General features: G+C 42.6%; 1 protein-coding gene across 1 annotated transcript in view; it reads left to right on the top strand.

Moving 5' to 3' along the window:
- The window catches only part of NUMB (numb homolog (Drosophila)), a gene marked incomplete at its 3' end in the record, with an annotated part of 34,806 nt that extends 13,293 nt beyond the window's left edge, over window positions 1-21,513 (top strand). Inside the window, exons 3-9 of the mRNA XM_009876675.1 lie at window positions 10,831-10,905; window positions 12,759-12,899; window positions 14,406-14,607; window positions 16,428-16,727; window positions 18,575-18,724; window positions 19,573-19,716; window positions 21,387-21,513. Of these exons, the coding sequence (XP_009874977.1) occupies window positions 10,831-10,905; window positions 12,759-12,899; window positions 14,406-14,607; window positions 16,428-16,727; window positions 18,575-18,724; window positions 19,573-19,716; window positions 21,387-21,513 (1,139 nt within the window). The remainder of the gene's footprint in view (window positions 1-10,830; window positions 10,906-12,758; window positions 12,900-14,405; window positions 14,608-16,427; window positions 16,728-18,574; window positions 18,725-19,572; window positions 19,717-21,386) is intronic.
- Between the last annotated feature and the right edge of the window lie 7 nt (window positions 21,514-21,520).

Genomic DNA, 21,520 nt, shown 5'->3' with positions numbered 1-21,520 from the left:
TTGCAGCTCCGCAAAAGTACTGGAAGTACATGAAACACTTCAGCTGCGCCTTTGCTAACTTAAGGTATCTGCTGTTGGACATCACTTTTTTTTTTTCCTCGCACCGTGTAAGAACTGAGACGGCTTCCACGGGAACCTGTTCTCCCCTTCCATCCTAGCACACAGCAGAGGATTATAGGTTATCTTTTCTGCCTTCTGTTGTGCCATAAAGTTTTTGAATTGGTTTAGTGTTCTGATTAAAATCAAGTCTTTTCGTTCTTTTCTCTCTCGGCTAACGTATAGCAACCTGTTAAAGCCGCATCCCATCTGTTCCCATTCAGTGCAACAGTGATTGGTGATTGATTTTTATCAAAAAGGGCTGCACAAAATATAAATGAGTTTCTTTTATTCTGTGGATTTAATTTACGTAGCTAGAAGTGCAAGTACTGCCCACATAATGAATTGCATCCGTTTTTGTTCTGTCAGAATACTTTCTGTGAGCACACCAGATATCACTGCAGTATCATCCTATGGTTCTATGATCTCCTTCATGCAGCTTCTCTCATTCTCTTCCCTGGGGAGCTATGCTGTGAAGCAGTTGTTCTGTGACTATTTTTTTAAACACTTTAAGCCCACAAGCCAGTTAAGTGTCGCTAAGCTAGTAAATAATGAGGCACAGTAAAAGCATAGCACTCAGTTTCTTCTGCAATCTCAGTAACCCCAGGATTGTGATTCTTGATCACCTGAATTCTTGATTCACGTGTCAGACTTGGATATCCAACTTTGAAAGTTCATTCTCTGGAAGTAAATTTCATTTCCCTATTCTGTGCTATGTCACTATTCCAAATTATGGACAGCATCCACGTACCTGCTTTCGTAAATTCAATGTTTTTCTTCAGAGAACTTTGATTTCTTCTGTCACTTGAAGTTGTTGTCTCTATACAGATTGGACGTAAGCGCACATCTCTCGGGGCTGCCGTTTGCATTGTCTCCTTTCTATTCAGTGCTGGAAGTTGAGAAGCAGACGTGGGATTCTCTTTGGGCCCCAAGAGGAGCACTCAGATTGCTGAAGCCACTTTGTCCCCTTTAGTTGCTCGACTCCATCAGATCCAAGGTTCATTCGGAGCAGTTCACTGTGAGCTGACCCTGCCTCCACCCCCAGCACATCGGTCTTAAACTGGGGGCGTTTCTTTAGGACTCTGCTAATTACTGGAAGCTCTTTCCTGTACAGTATGCTCTCTTAATTAGCGAAAGCCAAGCGGCTGGATGATGTTGCAGCACGCAAGGAATGTGATAAGAAAACAGTCTGTTCTTTTGGTAGTCACTTGCTTTCACAGTACTTTGTTATTCTGATGGGCTTTGTCTTGGTCTTGAAAGAATTACAGGTTTGAGCTGCAGCGCTCAAACTGAAAGACTGGCTGCAGGGAAATTGGACTTCGCTTCTCATTTGGTTAAATGACATCGAAATGTATGTGGCGAGTTTTAATCTTTAATGTTTTCTCTGCAGTTAAGGTGGAAGTTTTCTAAATCCAGTCAAAAATTAGACAGAACTGTTGAAATACTTGCTTTATAGCTTCTAAAAATCAAGTTCTGTCTCCTTATTTTAATAGATTATTTCTTTCCTCTCTCAATTCTTGTTCTCCAACAGTTCACACTTGATTTGGAGGCCTGAAGCCTGTTCTTTTTTAGGGTTGACTAATAGATTTTAAAACACTTTATGGGATTTGTCAAGAAGAATATAGGCCATTATTAATCTTGGGTTTAGGGATAGCTTAATTTCTGCTCTGCTTTTTGAAAGAAAAGATGGAAACAAATCCTTCTGCCTCTTTATTGTGGGAAAATAACGTTTCAAGTTTTGGTATTGTTTTGTTTTTTTTCATTACCTGCTTGTTTAATGTGGTGTAATTGGTTTTGAGCATTACATTTTGCAGAACTTGAAACCAGATGATGGTGACCATTTTATTCAGGCGTTGTTTAATTGACAGCTGAGTAGAAGTTACTTTTAGCCAGAGAATCCGTCATCTATACTGTATTCTGGTTTTGCAGTTTTATAGCCCTGAAATTGCACACCAACAATCCTATAATGCACAGTTTATAATATTGTTTAGAATGAATGAAGACAAAATTATATCTTCATTTTCTGTCTGATGAAGTGACAGTCTCATTAATAGATCAGAAACCCATGTGCTCAGCTCTCAATCTGCTATTAACACAGGTTTATATTACCCACAGAGCTCGCATTTTTCCCTTAGTAGGATATTACCGATGGAGCTCACATTGTTCTCTCAGTAGAGAAACTTTACTAACTGTGTGTGCATTTCATATCTGGTAGGGTCTGTCTGTTTGGACCCTAAGCTCCAAATGACTTCTTCAGAACCATTTCACTGAGTTTAAAATACTTAGTGCAAACTGGAGAATAACTTTGTAAGGGCCCTGTAAGTCTATTTGACTACGGTACGGGAACAGCGTATAAAGACAAAAGTATACTCTCTCATGTCATGTTTTGATTTTAAGTCAGCTTTAGTGGGTAGTATTGGTTTCTAACTTGCCACTTTTTGTTTTAAATGATGCATTTGTTTTAATATATGTTCTTGTTTTAGCAGGTAAAGAGACATAATTTAATACTTTAAAACATGCATTAGTTATCTCTAAACTACTTTAACTTAGTGTTGTTTAAAACCCATTTTGCATGATGCCTTTTCCATTAACCTTGACTAGTTTATTAAAAAAAATAATCTTATTTAACAAGCATTTTGCTGAGAGCAAAATTAACCATCACCTAAAAATGAGGTAGCTTCTGGTGAATCTCTTTAGCTTTTGCTATCTTTAAAAAGCTCTTACTTAGTGTAATGCAACAGTCATTGCTCAACTTGGCAGCAGCATCCAACCCCTTCTCATTATGTGTGCAACACTGTGATTAATCCATTAGTTCCCCTCCTAGTGTTCAGCATATCCTGTCCAAATACATAACCATTCCTGCATCTAAAAATTGGTAAGCTTTTCAGCTGACTGAACTTTATATGTTACTTACATAGTGTCTGAGTTGGCACACATACGTTAGGGATACTCGTCAAAAAGCCCCGTGGAAGGACGTCGGGCAGAGGCACGCAGCCACGGCGGCCAGGAAATGCAGAGTCGAGGTTGACACTCCCTCCCTAAGCTTTGTGCTTCCTGGCGCTCGTTGGCTTGCGTCAGAACCAGAGCTTTGTCTTATGTATGACATTGTTTATCAATCAGTTCTTGAGACACCGCCTCAGGATATTTGTAAGAATATTTTTCGTGTCATTGTCGGCAATCAACAGGTTGGAATTGCAGGGTGTTAGTTTGGGGTCAGAGGCTGTCGCAGAGATGCTCACCGTCTCATCTGCAGTTCTCCACCTCCTTCCCGGTACTGCTATTCCATGGCTTTCTTGCAAGTGACACAATTTGGAAAGAGAGGAAAGATTGGGAACCGCGATACGCTTCGTGCCAGCTTCCCTGAAACGCAGAGCAGTGTGTGGCTGTGCTCCCAGAGCACCAGACCTGGCGAAGTGAGCTCTCGGGAGATTGGACCAGACCTTGCAATTTTCTTTTCACAGTCTGGGAGGAAAATAAAGCCAGTAAACTGAAGCACGTGCAAAGATGCTTAAGATCTTTGCCTTTGCCTTTTCCTTCGTGTGAGTTGAGCAAAACCGGTAATAATCGCTTCCAGACTGAAGAACTTCAGGGAGTTGTAATTCAGCTCTTGGTATCTTTGCACTTATCTGTCCCTGCCTGAGCTGACTCTTCAGCCTGGCAGTTCAGAGTTGTAGAATGAATATCTAGTATTTGTTTTAAATATTATGTAAAGCCTTGGGAAGCTTCCAAGAGAGTGAGAGAGGAAGGGGTCTCAAGTTAGGATGAAATCCCTGTCTGTTCAGAGGAAGCTGCATAAGATGTGAAGTCTAACAGTAGCACGTAAACCAAAAAACAAATAAATGAAATAAAATGAAGCAGCGTTTAAGCCGGCTTTATGCCAGCCATATCTGCTTTTCCAGCTTGCAAAGCATTTGCTTTGGGAAAGACTGATCAATACAAAGCAAACTTGACTGTAATTCTGGAGTTAGACCTTTTGCATTTCACAAGAGCCCACCGTACAGTACTTTAATTGTTTAACCACCATGTCTGCTGCCAGGTTTGGTTCATAACCTAACTAAAAGGGACTAAACAAGGGAGAGTGAAAGTAAAATAACCACTTTGCATGAAATTGGGGCTGAGGTTCTCTTCTTTCCACCAATTTCAGGGCAATAGCTTATTAGAATTGTGTGTGTGCCCTTTGATCTGCATTTTCATGGGATTATTTTCACGTTTGCCTGTCGCACCTTCTCATGGATAACTCTAAAACCCCCTTCCTTTCCCTCCAAACCCTATTCTTGTGTGTGCTTGTTGGTTTGAAACCCTGGGACATTTTAGCTACCTACAGTAATAGCGCTCGACTTGTCCCCCCTGTTCCTCCAGGAAAGGAAGTTCTTCAAAGGCTTCTTTGGAAAAGTAAGTTTAATGCCTTGTTTGTGCTTGCACTATAAGGAGTTACATCCCTGGTATAGCACTGCCATAAAATCAGGATGTTTGAGAGTCCCCTGATCCATTGCAGAATATTTGATTCTAAAACAGACTTGGAAATATGTTGATCGACCAAAGAACAAAAAGCAACCTGAAATACAAACTGAAACCCGCATGGACTGTATTGGAAACACAGAGTTATCACGCGATTTGGTCTTCTTGGGAAAAAAAAAAAAAAGAGAATTTTCCTTTAAAACCCTTAAACTTGTGCCAGCCTACGTCACCTGGGCAAATAGCTACAGAGCAGCTGGGGTCTGTGCCTTGTACGTGCTTCATGATCAGCTCCCGGGCACCGGGAACCGACTTGCCGGTGTCAGCGCTGGGAGCAAGCAGGGTGCCCATGCCTGCCGGCTCGCCAGCCTGCCTTTTCTGAGCACAACTCAAAGGTCTAGGAAGATGAGAGCAGGCACTTTACCTGCTCTCTTTTTCTTGTTGCAACTCAACTCTGTAACTGAAAAATTCACTTTCTATCATTGACTCTTCTTTTCATGAGGACGGCGTCTTTAGACGCGAAGGGAGGCAGCTCTGTCTTTATTAAGAACGTGCTGTACTTATGGCTCAAGGGGTTTTAGAGCTCTCTCACTTTTACCTCTCATCTCTTCCCTACCTCTGTGTTTAAAGTTCCTATAAAACATTTTAATTTAGGTTTCATAGGGAGATAATCTAAGATACAGCTTCTGAAGTGTCTTGTTATAAAATGAATCTCTAGAAACTTCCATACCTATAAAAGTCTTTTAGAGCAGATTGTTCTCTGGTCACAAATCTGGTTTGGATTTGCTTGGGGAGTAAATAATTTTTTTTCAGCTGCTGCTTTTTCACCTTTCACTCAGATACTGATGCATGTCACATGGGGACAGCTGTTTCCCCAATTCAGATTTCTTTCTGTGCTCTGGGAATGCGTACATCTAAAGGGTAGTGACTGTGAAGTAAGAGGCTCTCTCTCCCTCTCTCTCTTTTTTTTCTCTTTCTTTATTTTTTTATTTTAGGGTCAAAATACCATAGGTGGGAGATCTGTCAGATTAATTAGATCAATCCTGTGCACAAATGAAATTTCAGAGCTGGAGTCCAGGATGACTGGAGTCAAGATATGCCATTTGCTTTACAACCAAAAATCCTAAATGCTACTTACAATTTGTTTTAAACAAACAGGAAGAAAACCACCTTAACCTGATTGGTTATTTTAGTTTTCTTTCTGCTTGTTGGCATTAACTTATATTAGGGTGCATAAGAAAGCAAAGATGTAAAAGGACAGATATTTGCATAGCACTTAAAATTCTGTCTTTGACTTCTGAAATTATCTATTGAACATGCAAGCTCCCCTGTTAAATTTTCATTTCTTTTTAACAAGTCTACTGCTTTACCACAGCCTTGTAGAATCGCTTTGTTTTTTATAATTTTTTTTTGTGAAGATGGATCTACTTCTGCTTCAGCCTGTGAAGTTTCATTAAATACCACGGAAACCGCTTGGATCCATGATGTTTAGATATATCCCCACCGCAGCCGTGTGGCCCTGCCTTTGTTGCAGCTTTGGCCTGCACCGGCAGCCTAAATACAGGGTAAAACTGCAAAAGAAGGGACAGCTGGTCCCTTATTAATAATTGAGAAATACTAATAACTCTAATATCTCTTGACTGTCTCATCTATCATTTCTCCGCAGATGACTTGCCTTGGGATTAATATAATATCCCGAGCTGCTTAAAGCACACCAGCAGCTTTCGAAAATTCAGTCTGGACGGGTTTGCTGCTTTCCCTGTCCATATTTTTCTCCCCCTAAAAGGTAAATCTGGCAGGTTTGTGTCCAGAAATGTTGAAAATATTTTCAACTTTAAATAAAAATGAGGTATCTGTTGATAGCTCTGTTAGGCTTCTGCAGATTTATCTTGTGTGGCGTATGCAACGTAACCAAATTACCCGCCTTTTTTAGGCCAGCTCTTAGTATTTGAAAACTGAAGCTTTTCTGTTCTAATGAATTGCAGTACAGATTGGGTGATCTTTCTCATGTGGTGCTTCCACCGAGCACAAGTGTTTCTCATTGTGCAATGTGTTATACAGAGTCTGAAATGAAAAATTTTCTTTATGTATACCTCAGACTCCAGATACATCTTACAGCTGTTTGTAAGTCTCAGGACAGAATAAAATAGGCAGAAAGACTAGAAACAACGTACAAGTATTTAAAAAATGCATTATTGGGCAACTTTGATTCTGCTCTGGGATCCTTAAAACTTTATTTACCACCTTGCAATATAGCTCCTACTTATCTCCCTGTACCTATTGCTTTTAACAGGTAAATTGTCACGACCCACACTGTTGATTAGGAAATGGGCATTTTTGATTTAATCCACTTAATTTTCTTTATTTTTTTACTGGGTGCCCATCTCTAGGGCATTGCCAGCTTGTTGGAGAGGTTTCCCTCATCTCCAGCCCACAGTGGTTCTGCTTTGTCTCCTGGCTTCATCATCTGTCAGGACGGGTGCCTCGCCCGCTCTCCTGGAGGCCTCGGAGGACTCTGAAATCAGCCCAGATAACGAATATTGAGGCGGATTACTGACCTTCTAAGAAGTGCTGAGCAGCGAGGTTTCTATCAGGGCTGACTCAGCGCTGATGGATCGGGCTCCCAGGAGCCGGTGCCCACGTGGCTCTCCTCCAGCAGTGCTGTCATCCCAAAGCTCTCGAATACGAAGACAAGCTACTGATAGGGATGTCTACGTGAGTCCCTCAGCAGCAGCATTTAAGACCACACTGTTCCAGTGGATATTGGCCATTTTCATGCTTTTGTTTGGAATCACTTATACCTTTCAGTATTTATTGCACGAACTGGTTCCTGCACTGGAATTCACTTCCCATGTAGCATCTTGCATCCAAACTGATCTTTGTCTGGTGTGTGCCAGGTGTGCAAATGCTCGTGTTTCTCCTTCGTAGTTATGATACACTTGGCAGTATCCTACCTGTAATGGAGTAGTACTTTGATTTGTACATCCAATATAAATGGATTTGGAGCAGTATGTTCCTTCACACATCAGTTGTAGGTGCAGATAGTGGAGAATCACAGAATCTCTTTGGTTGGAAGAGACCTTTAAGATCATAGAGTTCAATGATTACCCTAGCACTGCCAGGTCACCACTAAACCATGTCCCTAAGCATCACATCAACATGTTGGTTTAATACCTACAAGGATGGTGAATCCACCACTGTGCTGGGCAGCCTATTCTGATGCCCAACGATCCTTTCAGTGAAGAACTTCCTCCTAATATCCCACCTAAACCTGCCCTGGCACAACTCGCAGCTCTTTCCTCTAGTCCTATCACTGGCTACTAAGGAGAAAAGGCTGACCCTTTCCACTCTCCAAACCCCTTTCAGGTAGTTGTAGAGAGCCATAAGGTCTCCCCTCAGCCTCCTTTTCTCCAGGCTTAACAATCCCAGTTCCTTCAGCTGCTCCTCATAGGACTTGTGTTCCAGACCCTTCATGAGCCTTATTGCCCTCTTCTGGACACACTCCAGCACCTCAGTGTCCTTCTTGCAGTGAGGGGCCCGGAACTGGACGCGGTACTTGAGGTGCAGCGTAACGAGTGCGGAGTACAGGGGGACAATCACTGCTCTGGTCCCGCTGGCCACACCATTCCTAATACAAGCCAGGATGCTGTTGGCTGCCTTGGCCACCTCGGCCCACTGCTGGCTCATGTTCAGCTGACTGTCAGCCAGCACCCCCAGGACCTTTTCCGATGTGCAGTGTTCCAACCCCACATCACCAAGTCTGCAGACCTCCGTGGGGTTGTTACGGCCCAAGTGCAGGACCCGATTCAGTAGATGGGGAGATCAGATGTTGCCCAACGGTAGTTGCTGGGGGTTTGGGATACAGACTGTGAGGACATAGCCCTTCTTAACTGCTGCACCCACCATAAGTCTAGAAGAAGGAACTGGGAAATAAAGGTGTGTTTTGTTTTTCTCTGGGTGTAGCAAACCCATGTTTGTTTGTCTTGCATGAGAAACCTTATGTTTCCAGTGGTGGGAGAGGAGGACTTAGCCCTTCAGCCTTTATGTTGTATTCTGAGAAACAGAGTTCCCGGTTTTCACTATTTTAAAATCCTCATTTGGTAAAATAGCAGGTGGGGAGTAGCTTTGCTCAAGTTCAGTGCTGCTTTACAAGGTACCCAGCTGACTTGACCCTGAGACAAACTTCAGGAGCTGTTCACTGTTTCTGCAGAAACAAGGATTTTATTGTTTGCTGGGGAAAGACACGTATCTCCGTTTCTAATGATGGTAATCCAAACCGAACAGTTACCTGCAGGCATTGTCTTGTCTTGATTCTATTTGCTTGAAGTAACGATTTTACAACTATTAACAGCTTACAAGAAACTGGTACTCCTTTTTTAAAACAGGAGTTTTAAAGAAGACAGACCTCTGTTTGGGGGATTAATAAGGACTTTTAGGCTGTGGAAGCTAGCTAAGCATTGCAAAAATAAACTATATTTTTGTGGATGTCAAGATATAATGTCTTTTAAGGCCAAAAGTTAGAAGTGGCATTTAAATGCTGCAGTGTTTTCTAGTACTTAAATTTACCATCATGTGTACCATGTACTTTTGTGAATTGTACTCTTTCCATCAGGCATTCCAGAATCTAACAGTTTTACTTTAAACCTTCTTGGGGGACATCCAGCAGGCTGGATGGACGTTTAGAAACTTGCTTCTGCAAGCACTTCTCCGTAGCTTGCTTTCACACTGTGCTTGTTTTCTCTCTTTTCTCTTTTAATCCTCTTCCGTGCAAACCATTCTCTGCTCTCACCAAGCTTTTTGAAAATGCTTAGGGTGTCATTGCTGCTTCCAAAATTGGGACAGATAGTTCCTCCCCCAAAACAAACAGAAGTTCTGCCAGGCCCGTTTTCTTCACACTTGATGCTTTCCCTGAGAGTGAAACCAATGTGACATAATAGGAGACTCTTGACTCCAAGATATTTCATCCTTACAGCATTATAATCGCTGTTGCAGACTTGGAACATGTGGTAGCTTATGCCAGAATGTGTCCTTGCTCCATTATTTGCCATATGAATATAAATTATATACATCTGGGATGAAATATTAAATAAAAAATAAAAAATTCATTGCGATCCTTGCATGAGGCTGCTAGCTGGTACCCCCTCATCTTTTTTTGTTGTTGCTCTCTTTGCTCCCTGCAATGGTCTGTGGTGGGTGGCATTAGTGGCCACAAACCATGTAAACCCAGTGCTTCAAAAAAACATTACGGGGAGAACATTTTATTAGCTGACTTAAAGCGCGTGGCTTGTGAGTTGAAGTAACACTTCAAAAAGAAAAAAAGATTATTTCTTTAGTAGTAGTTCTCTGTAGCAACCAGTAAAATTATGTTGACATCTTCTACCTATTTTGTGCTTAATGAATTGGTGTCAGAAGAATATTGTGTCAAGTGTTTATGCCGCTTTCTGTAATTTTCCCTTAAAAAGTAAACAGTCGAGAAAGAACCCGTAGTTTCAATGGCTCCCGAAGCCTTCCTGTGTTTCCCCCTCTTACTTACTCTTGCCTTGCGGCAGCTCAAAGTTCCCACAGTCAGATCTTGGCTGGAAGCCAGACGGCCCCCCCCCCCGCCGCACACCATTGCTTCGTCAGGATACACACCGAAGGGTTCAGAAATCATTATTTCTTTTTATTAATTTTTTTTTCCTACCTCTCTTGCACGAGGTGACATTTAGCTCTTAAGAAAAGTGAGCGAAACGTGTTTGGATGGTCAATCTGGGCATTAAGCTCGTAGCACCGTAACTGATGATTTTGGGGTGCTTTTGACACGGGTTTAAGGTGATGATATGATTCTGCCACGTGACTGTTGGGGCAGAGGGTAGGGCTGGTGGAAATACGAGGTAAGGATCTTCCTGTGTTGAAACTTGCGCTAAAGAAGCTACCTGTGGTGTAACTCCTTATGAAATAGTGTCTTCTGACTCTTTAGTGGAATTCTTCACCCACTTGGTCAGTCTTGAATTCTTTCCTGTCAGTGGATGTACACCTCATATTTTGCCTCCACCTGTCCTGTGCCCTCTCCCCATCCCCACGACGTTGCTGTTTCTGAAATGCTGGCTTTGGCTTGGTTTTCTGAATGTTTTGCAACTTGGATTGAGTATCTGGCTTTGGGCACCTTACTGACAGTGGACTTCACCTACACTTAATGTTATGGCTCTTGGAAAGGGGAAGCGGGTGGCACTCTGGTGATGTTGACATAAAACTGTTGGTTTTTTCTTTCCTTTTTTTTTTTCTTCTTCTTTTCAAAAGTCTGGGAAGAAAGCCGTTAAAGCGGTCCTATGGGTTTCGGCAGATGGACTCAGAGTTGTGGATGAGAAAACAAAGGTTAGATTTCATGGACAAAAATTTTAAAACTCTCGATAATGACGTGTGTGCTGTAACTTTAAATGGATGCCAATCTTCATGTTGATGCAAATGCTAGTATTTGAAAGGAAGACTGAAGTTTAATTGTTTTTGGCTTTGTAAACATATGTGTGCACGCTAATTTTTTTTCCCCCAGTTTATTCCACTCTACTCTCAAGACGTATTTCATAAAATGTGACAGGTAGCACAAGCTTGGAATACTTTTGTTGTGTTTGGTGGAAGACTTTCCTGTGAAGTTCTGTTGACACTGAACGTGAAGAGTCCCTTCTTGTTCCGCACCACTGCAGAAGGCTGCAATAGTAATACATTAGCAAACTCACGTTAATCACTGTAATTTTCAGTGCTTCCAAATCCTAGAGTGGCTCAGAATGAACAAGAGCCAGCTTCCAAAAATGCAATGCAGAGGGGGTGTTGTACCTTCAGACCCAAGCTAAGCAGTAACCAAGCATCAAATATCTAAGCTGTTGGTCTGAAGCGGAAAAGGAATGTAGCCCTGGCATTCTTCTAGATTGCTTTACTTTTTTTTATTATTATTGTGAAATAGCACAATATGTACCACCGAGGGGCCTGTGGGCAATAGCAAACAATTCTTGGTTTTCTCTAGATGCAGGCAGTTAGAAATGAGAGCTTTAGGCTTGCCTCTAAGCATACTAGTATTTTTAAAAGAGGACGTGGCTATCGGAACAATTTCTCCTCTCAGCTGGAAATTAATTTGCTTTAGGTTTGTGTCATTTAACCCTTATTTTGTCAACCTAAAAGATGATTTCTGCAAGCCAATACTGAGAAGCAGGCAGAGATAGCTCATATCTTCCCACGGTAGAGCAGCCCATCGGACCCGTGCTCTGTGGTTAGACTTCTCCAGGGCTGCCCTTAGGGTGTGGGTCACCAGTGCTATAGTTATTGTCTCTTAAGAATTAGTTTCTAAGAAAACCATACTCATGTAGGTGAACTCAGTCTGATGACCGCCTCCTTTAAAAATAATATGTGCATTATTTTTCAAAATGTTTCTGCATATATTTAATATTTTACAATGGAATTTTAATAAGCTGCGCAGACCCTGGAGGTAATTAAAAGTAGAAGACTTAAAAAGAGCATATACTATTGCCTCCTGGTGGTTGAATACATTAGCACAGATGCCAAGCGCCAAGCACCAACCAACAGAAACAATTTTGAAAAAAATATTGAGGAAAAAAAAAAGCAAAGAAGACGGCACAGTTCTCAAACTATACTATTTCCTTTTTAGAAATCCTTCTCCCATCAGTCTTTGGGAACAAATCAGGGGTGTCTGATGCTGCCAGTGCTGCTGGTGCTTTTCCGTGGCATCCCTGCTTGGCTAGCTGGCAGGTCAGCTTCTGCTTCTCATGTGGCAGCTTTTAGACCTTTTCACACTTGCAGACCTCTCCCAGAAGTTTCAGCATTGTGTTTTAACCACATTAAAGACTTTTTTTTCTTTCTTTTTGGTCGCAAGCCTACTGGAGCTGCTGTAAAAATTAAATAAAACAGAAATGCGAGCTCCGTAGTCTAGAAGAGAGATCTCAGGAATGGTTTTATGTCCTTAAATACTTGAGTGGTGCCTGGGCACGCTTCTACTAAAGGTGGCTGGTGGGAAATAATGTCATCTGTCCTTTTTTTTTCAAACTGAGAGGAGATTCTGAATGGTGAGTTCATTGATAGATGATTATCGTCACATCAGGTTATCATCTTTCTGCTGTAACTCATCTTCTTGCAGCTAACACTGAAATGAATTGGTCAAGTGTTTCTCTGTATTTTCTCATGTTTCTTTTATTGGGGGGGGGATTTTTTTCCCCCTCTAGGATCTTATAGTTGATCAGACAATAGAGAAGGTTTCTTTCTGCGCACCAGACAGGAACTTTGACCGGGCATTCTCGTACATCTGTCGAGACGGCACAACGCGACGCTGGATATGCCACTGCTTCATGGCTGTAAAGGACACGGTAAGTTTAATGTGGTGTGTGTCCGGCTCTTCGAGCTTCTAGCTGGAAGTTACACTTGGGGAGAAAAGTTACTGCCTAGAATACTGCGATAAGTTTTGACTTCAGCTAAAATGTTGTTTAGTCCTTGAAAATTATTTTAGTTCTAATTCTTTCTGTCTGAATTATTTGCCGTCCCTCCATGGTGTCGTCTTGTGGAGAGAAACGGTGCCCAGCATGTGTATAACAGGAATGCAGTCAGCCTCAGATATCTCTAGCAGAAGGGAACTGCTCTTCTAAAAATAGACAGAAGATATTCTCATCTGAAAATGTATACAGCCAAAAACTGAGACAGCAATGACAGTTTTTCCAGGATAAAACCATAGTGAGTAAATACAGACTGGTTATGAATGCAGCCTCTTGTATGCGAATGTTATCTTGAATGGAAAGTCATCTGAATGTTAAGGGATGGAGCTAAACTGAATTAAATTAGTGTCCCATTTGCGTCTAAGTGACAGAGATTTCTCCAGTAGAAGATTTGAATGTAAGTCACCTCTATCAGTCCCTTGTTGTGTAGACCTAAGTAAGTGATTTAAGTCCTTGATCTGGCATTTTCCTCTTTCTGCTTTTTGTTGAATCTCACCTATGTTGTGCAAAGGGCTTGAAACCTCATGCAAATTCATTGCATGAACCGCACATAGCTGCATGTTCAGAGCAATTGTACTTGACAATTTATCATTTTTCTTTGAAGAGAAACAATGGAATTGGAAATTCCTAGTTAAACTTAGATTAGAGCTGGAGCGTTTCTACTTCCCTCTGTGAGTAACAGGTCAATTCACTCGACTGATTGTAATAGATGAGTTGAGCTACTGGTAGCAGTTGCGCCTCTGACTCAACTGCAGCCGCTGTATCAGCTGGATTGCAGACTTCCTCCGACTTGAATTTCCTTTCCTTATTGCTATTATTGGATAGTGGATCCTTTTGACCTCCCTGGTTAATACTGGAAGTGCTTTTTGGAAGGCGTTCTTAATCCTAACTTGTGCATTTGGTCAGAGCTAGTCAGAGGTGTAAGTGGTCACCACCGTGCTTTTAATTTTCACCCTCACACGCCACAGTAGTGTCTCCTTGAGCCCTCTGTAAACTTTCTCCATCTGAGAATAGCACTTATCTGTCCTTCAGGACTTATACCTGCTTAGGATGGCTTTGTGCACAGATGTATCCAGGGGCAAGGGATCAGGGCAGGCACGTTATCGCGCTGGCATCTTAGCGGCAGTCGAACTAAACCGATTATCTGACAAATCTCTTTCATTTCTGGGTGGCCTTCTTGAATGCCACTTGTGCTTTAGTAGTTGGGAGTCTTTATATACCGGGTTTAATTTTAGAGATGTACGAAAGGTGGCCAATTACCGTGGTTCTCTTTAATGCCATAATTAGATTCCGCTCGTAAAGGCAGGTTGTCGCTTCGCGATGCTCGAAGCACGCGTATGTTTCTGTTCCGGTTACCGTGTGACGCAATGCTGTCTCGTACAGGGGGAAAGGTTGAGTCACGCCGTGGGCTGTGCGTTTGCAGCGTGCCTGGAGCGGAAGCAGAAGCGAGAGAAGGAGTGCGGAGTGACTGCCACCTTCGATGCCAGCAGAACCACGTTCACCAGGGAGGGGTCATTCAGGGTCACTACCGCTACCGAACAAGCTGAGAGAGATGAAATTATGAGACAGACGCCGGATGCTAAAGGTACGGCGGTGCGACTTCAGCAACCATCCACGGTGGGCAAAGCCAGCACTGAGGTGAACTGGAGCTCGTGCAAGGACTGAGGCATAACGCCCTTGCGGTGTTCCCTCTCCTGAGCCTTACTGTGTACAAATGGTATTCCCAGGCGCTCGTCACTTCACAAGATGAAAAACGCTCCCAAGATTTACTCGTAGTGCCTGTTCCCACATCTCCTCTAGAAAAAGTACAAGTGGCTTCATGTGTGAAAGCCGCTCCTGCGTCGTGTTGTCAGCCTGCTTTGTGGCAGAGAACACCGTAGCTATCATACTAAAAGGCCTGATTAGAAAAACGTGATAAAAAATATAACAAGTTTGCCAGAAATTTTTGGAGTCTAAAGCGAAATGAACAGAAAATGATATGCACTTTTCTTAGAAAATAATGTATTTTTGTTTTGATTTTTTTTAAGGCAAGTTACAAAGTGTATGTATAGACTTACACTGCATGAGGGAAGAACAGATCATCACAGTGTGCTTCCTAAAAAAAAAACAAACCACGTCCCCTCCCTATAAAACACGTAACTGTTGCACTGTTAATTGCTTTCAAATCTAGAAACTAATTGGTTTGAGAGGAGCTAGTTTTTATTTCTCAGCCATTTAAAGCACCATTTAGAGCATTCTGAAATTCAAGTGAAAGCAGAACTTCGTGTACAAGTTTTATTTGCCAGTAGTGGAGTTCTACAGCTACCAAAAATATTATGAATATTGTTCATAGCCCTCTTTACAGGGGCCTTGAACTTCTGTTTCAGAGGATTCTACCGCAAGCTTTATGCTGCTGCTCGATTGCAAAACTTTAATCTTCGTTTTCATCATCCATCTGCTTCTTCCCATACGTTAGTTTTAGAATGTGCTAAATGAAGCTTAAACACAAGGCCTTTGTTACTTGAGGGCATGAGTCAAAGTCTTGACCCAATGAAGGTGTGTGAAATCCTTTCCAAGAAAGACTGATTAGAAAAGTTTCACTTGAACGAGCAGCTGCAACTCATGGGTACTGAAGCTTGCAAGACAACTTAATTAGTTCCTCCTACCAGCTTCTCAGAAATCTCTAGTGTGACCCCTCTCTTTACCGGACTTCTGGTTACTCCGTTGATGTGTCAGCAACAAAAGTCACTATTTTTCCTAAAACACTTGGAAAGCAGCATCAGTAAAGTAAGAGCTCGCACTGGGATGGTGAGGTACTTCCCCTTCTCCCGCCGCGTTCACAAGCCGTGGGTGTAACGTGTTTCCTGGAGGAGCTGCAGCCTGACCTGCGCTGCTGCCTTTGGCCTGCCCAAGCTTGCGCCGTCTGTTTGGCTACTGCTGCTGATTCTGCAGGGCCGGGCGGGTGGCTTTTCAAAGGACGTCCTCGAGCTGGGTTCTGTTCCCCGCTGCTGCCACCCTAAGACACTTTATTAATACAGTTTGTAGTATATTTTGGCTGTAGTTCTGTGTGAGGCAAAGTAAAGTCTCAAACATGCGATAATGCTTTTCAGCCCTGCTTGTAAAGGAATTGCAAGTCTTTCCAGAACTGGGGTCTTGGGAATAGCTAGCAAGAATACATATATAAGGCCATAATTTCTAGGAAGTCTAGCCTTAGTAAGCTTTGCTTTGCAGACTGGGTGCATGTAAAGTGACGTGGTGCAGGTATACAGAAATGATTTTTCTGCTGTGGCGTAAGAAACTTGTTTGGAAGAGTGCTAGTTATGCAAATCCCTGCAATTTCTCCTTTCAAAACCAACGGGAGCAGGGGCAGGCAGTTGAACGCTACTTTGCTTTACTCTTCTAACCTCATCCTATTTCCTCCAGCAGTTGAAACAGAAGCGAAAACAGTAGCACCAGGTGCTGCACCAAACAATACTGCCCCTTCTTCTGGCTCACCAACCTCTCCTACTGCTGAAGCTACTGCCTCTCTGGAGAAAGAAATGAGCAATCCGCATGCTATTCCACGGAGGCACGCCCCTATAGAACAGCTTGCCAGGCAAGGGTCTTTCCGGGGCTTCCCTGCCCTTAGCCAAAAGATGTCTCCTTTTAAACGCCAGCTGTCTTTGCGAATAAATGAGCTGCCTTCAACGGTGCAAAGGAAGACTGATTTCCCCATGAAAAACTCAGGTAAAACCAACTGGCTCCGATGAAATGTTACCTTAAATTGTCTCTTCTTCCTTTCCTTCTCTGTGGCTTCAAACAACTCCTCCTTTTCTCGTAAATCCTTCTTCCCGCCTCATGTGGCTCATTTCTCATGAACAAACATCACCAACATCAGAAAGCTGCTGCTTTGGGGATAGGCGAGGATTTCAAATGCGATATTCACTTGCAGAAGACAAACAGTTCTAACCACTGTCTGAAATGTTGGAGCACAGCTTGAAGTGCTCCAGGAATGGGTGTTGGTGAATTAGTGGGTGCTGGCTCTTCCCTCTGAGTCACTGAACCAGTTCCTCCACTTCAGTGCCAGAGCATCCTGAGAGACAAAACCCTTCAAGGGCTTAACCTCCCTTGCCATGGGATCGCGTGATGCTCTTCTGCAGTCCGTCCTTCTGCCTGTCTGAATTCTTCTTTTTAAGGGCAAGGAAATGGCTTTTCACCTTGCATTAGAAGAAGCTTTGCTCTTTTAGGTGGTAAAGCTGGCTGTACCGGTGACGTGGTAGAGTTTTCACGTGATGGCAGTGGGGTTTTCTCCTCATCCTTACATAAACTCCCAGGGTGCTCAGTCCCTTGGGCAGTGCCCTAGAACCTGCTTAGCTAGGTTATCCTGCAGGCCAGCTGTACTCTCACTTGGCAACAGAGCTGGTTTTAGGGTTCTAAGCTTTTAAAGGTAAAGTTACTGTGGCAAAGGCAAAACTAACAAAAATACTGTGTCTGATTTCTCTTATAATCCTTATTTGGTGACCCATGCTTTAAGACCAGCACTGAGGTTTACAGTTTTACTCAGTTGTTACATGTTGACTCAGTTTTACAGTAATAGTGCACTGCTCGCTAGTGCTACTCACTGAGCATTCTACAATCTCAATTTTTCATCATTCAGAGCATTTCTGATGCATGTTCTCTTGTTGTGTCACTGCCAGTGCTGCTTACTGTCTCACCACATGCGCTGTATTTGGAATACTCCTCAAATAATCAATTTTCGGGCATGCCTCCCCCTGAATTTTAGATACAGTGCATGTTGTGTTCAGACATCTGCTTTTGTTATATTATTTGTGCTTAATTATGCCTGCTCGTGTCAGTTCTGTGCGCTGAAGGGCTGATGACCAGTACTTTTGAAAAGCAGTGCAATTAGGAATAATGAGAACATCTGGTAAGTTGGCAGTTTTACTCCAGATGTTACTTTATCCACATTATGCTAATACTTGGTTTAAAACCGAGTGCCTGTTTTATCTGAGCATGCATTTTGCTTTTTGTGATTCTACCACAGGAGCTAGAGATTTCAGCTACTGCTGAACTGGAGCAATGAACATTCTAACTTGGGGCTTCACTCGCCTCTGTGCATTGCTGTCAGCACGTTTAAACTTCTTCATCTAGTTACTGGGGAAGTACGTTGTTGGAACACTTAGATCTATCATGAGTATTTTCATTTCACAGAGTGCCAAATCTTTGATATGTTTAGCACTTTAATACTGAGAGATTTAAATCTCTACTAAAGCTATAGAAACCCCTTTTATTTTCTGAAATGGACATCCTCTTGCATTAATACAGAGAAGCAGTAATAACGGACTTCAAATCTGGAAAGCTGATCTCCGCACCCTCTTGACTTAGCGACAAAATGTCCTAATGTCATGTTCTATTTCAGGTCAGCTCTTCAACACTGATTTTTTCTTAAGAAAAAAAAAGCTGTCATGCAAATCATTAGCAGGAACATCTAGGACATAAGGGAACTAATTACCTTTCAGTCTCAACGTTGGTATTTGTAAACTGTTTCTGTATCCTTTAAGCTTCCAATTTAATGCATTTTGTTTACATTTTAGTCCCCGAAGTAGAAGGGGAAACGGACAGCATTAGTGCCCTGTGCTCTCAGATCACCAGTGCTTTCAGCACACCATCAGAAGATCCTTTCTCTTCGGCCCCCATGACCAAACCAGTGACAGTAGTCGCACCACAGTCTCCTGCCTTCCAAGGTTTGTGACTTCTTTGCGTGCCCGTGGTCGTGCTGGATGAGACTTGAATGCTTTCCGGTAACATGTGGTCTTAATTTCTTGTGCAAGGCCTGTTATCGGTATTTTGGAGAAATGCATCTGGCTTTATTCATCTTATCTGTTTAGTTTTTCTGTGGTTTTGTTTTTAACAAAAAGTTCACACACCTACCACACGATAGTTACCTGTAAAAGGGACTGGCTTTGAGAGAATGGCTGTTTTAACATTCTGCCTCCTAAACTGGAAAAAAATTCACCAAATGTGTGTCCCGGGAACCACAATCCCACAAGGGAAGAGCTTTTGTGCCACCAAGATTACTGTTTTTCACACAAACTCTTAGATTAGGTTGTGGACAGATGCCAACTGTAGAGCTCATGGCAGCTTCTGATCTTCATTTCACTGATACACTTTTATACAAGTTGTGTGAAAAAAAAGAACCTCTCCGTGTTAAATGTAGTTATTGTTACTTTGCGTCTCAAATCTGTTCTTCTTTTGAATCTAAAATTAATCCCACAGTAACTTCTGGTGAGCCATATCTCCTCTTTAAAACCCAACAAATTTAACTGCAGTCAGTCATCAGAACTCGAGGCCTCATCGAATACATAAAAATCCACCATCCCACAGTTCTGTTAACAAGCGCTGGCTTGGCGAAATGGAATTCGCTAGCTTTAGTGACTGTCAGCCCGATTTGGCGGATTTACACAAACTGCTGTCATGTGGAAGTGTCTAAAACTGTTGTATGTTGGTAGTTACGACATGGTCTACTAATATTCCTGTCACGTGCATGCTTTGCATGAATTAATTCCACTGATGTTGTCTGCTCCCATTTTAGTTAATGGCACTGCCGCTGCCTTCTGTGTGCTTGCTGCTAAACCATCCCAGGCTGCTGTAGTGTCCACAGCTATGCCCGTTCGTGAAACCAATCCTTGGGCTCATGCTCCTGCTGCTAATACTGGAGCTGCAGCCGTGGTTGCGGGTAAGACTGGAAGCAGAGCCGATGCACTTGCTCTGAGAACTTGGATCAAAAACCGTAATTGAGCCCTTGAGACGATTGTCAGTGGCACTTAATGGCAAGTGGAAGGAACAGTAACAAAAGCTGGAAGTAGTTGCCTTTCGCGTGAGTGGATGGAGGGAAGCGATGAACTCGCTGGTTGTGGGTCTATAAGCTGAACCGAGTCTTATTTTGGCAGTATTTTAGACAGTCCAGTGCTTAAATAGGAAGTAATGAAATCGTGTGTATTTGGGGACGAAGGGGAAAGAAACTTTGTGTGCTCTAAATAATTTTTTCTGAGTTCTTTCTGCTAATGTACGTAAGGAGAGATTAAGCTGATTGCTTGATGGCTTTAGAGGTTCATTTCTTTTGTTCAGTAAGTTTGGTCTGGCCCTCCAGGCTTTGTCTGTAGTTACAGGCAATGTCAGGTGGTACTTTAAATGCCCGTCACCCAGATGGACACGTGCTACGAGCAAACCGACACCATTTCCTGGTGTGAGCTCAACTCAAAAATTCAAGAACCGTTGCTAGTGAAATAGTAGGTTCTACTTGGCCTTGTAAGAGTCCAGTGTCTTCCCCACAAGAGTCCTTAAAAGCTCTGCCTCCAGCAGTCCCCACTGTAAAAAAAAACAACAGTAAATGATCTGTAGAAGGTGCTTAACTACATCAAGCTGACTGAAGGCTCCCAAGCCAGTAATGGTTTTCCACTTCTCCAAAACACCAGAGAAGAGCAGCAGAGCCATCTCTAGCATTCCTGGTTGGTTTTCTCATCACACTGGAAACCTGGCAAGACCCTTTTGAGAATTTGAAATTGGAGGAAGGGTGAAACCAGAACTCAGCCTGGGGGAAGATAGATAGTTTGGGAACTGGGAAGAATGGAAATTATTGTGATTGATTGATTTATTTATTTATTTATTTAGTCATTGAGGATAAATGAGTTAAAAATCAGAGCCGATTTTATAGATGAAAAATCTAAAATGTTAAGTGTTGAACATTGCAAAAGAGGTTGAGAGGTTAACAGCCTGAGTTTTGTATGAAAAGAGTATTGTGAGGGTGAGGGAGGTGGAAGAATAATATAAAGGACTTATATTAAGTACAGTTTGTGTATCATATACAGTAATATTCATAGATATCATAGTGAGTACTCACACTTCAGTGTACATGGGACAGAAAAATGAATGTTGTCTTGAACTCCCAGTACCATTACATTGCTGTCTTTTAGAGGGTAAAGCCTTAATTTAGGGAATAAGCAAGTCTTAAGAACCAGTGTCTTACAGCTTTGTCCTGAGCTGTATGCTCCAAAACTGACACTCCCCAGTTAGAAGAATGAGTGGTTCTGGACTAGGTCTGCTCTGAGTGCAGGCAGCGGCAGTCCTGCATGCCCTGAAGTCTCAGATGCCTGCTCTGAAGAAAAAAAGATACAAAAAGCTGCATTTTAGTGAAGAAGCTTTTCTCTGTCCCTTCCTTGACCAATGTCTTTTCTAACAATACAGTGCAGTAGATGCACAAAGACTCTTCCCCTGCTGGTAGCGGTCTTTCAGCCATGGGAGAGGAGGCCAGTTTGGTGTTGTGCACATCCTCCAGCCTTTCTAACTAACTGACGAAAAGGCAAGGAGTGGAAATATTTGTGACTTTCCCCATGTTTCCCTTCCCAGGCACAGAATGGAGCAGCACCTCCTCGGGTGCAGCCTCGCCAAGTCTCTTCCAAGGAAATCACAGACGTACTCCCTCGGAGGCAGACCGCTGGTTGGAAGAGGTCTCCAAGACTGTCAGAGCCCAACAGCAGCCA

Source organism: Apaloderma vittatum, unplaced genomic scaffold, assembly GCF_000703405.1.
Source record: "Apaloderma vittatum isolate BGI_N311 unplaced genomic scaffold, ASM70340v1 scaffold7049, whole genome shotgun sequence".
Lineage (NCBI taxonomy): Eukaryota > Metazoa > Chordata > Aves > Trogoniformes > Trogonidae > Apaloderma > Apaloderma vittatum.
The sequence above is the reverse complement of the archived record's forward strand: the minus strand, read 5'-3'. Positions and strand labels throughout refer to the sequence as shown.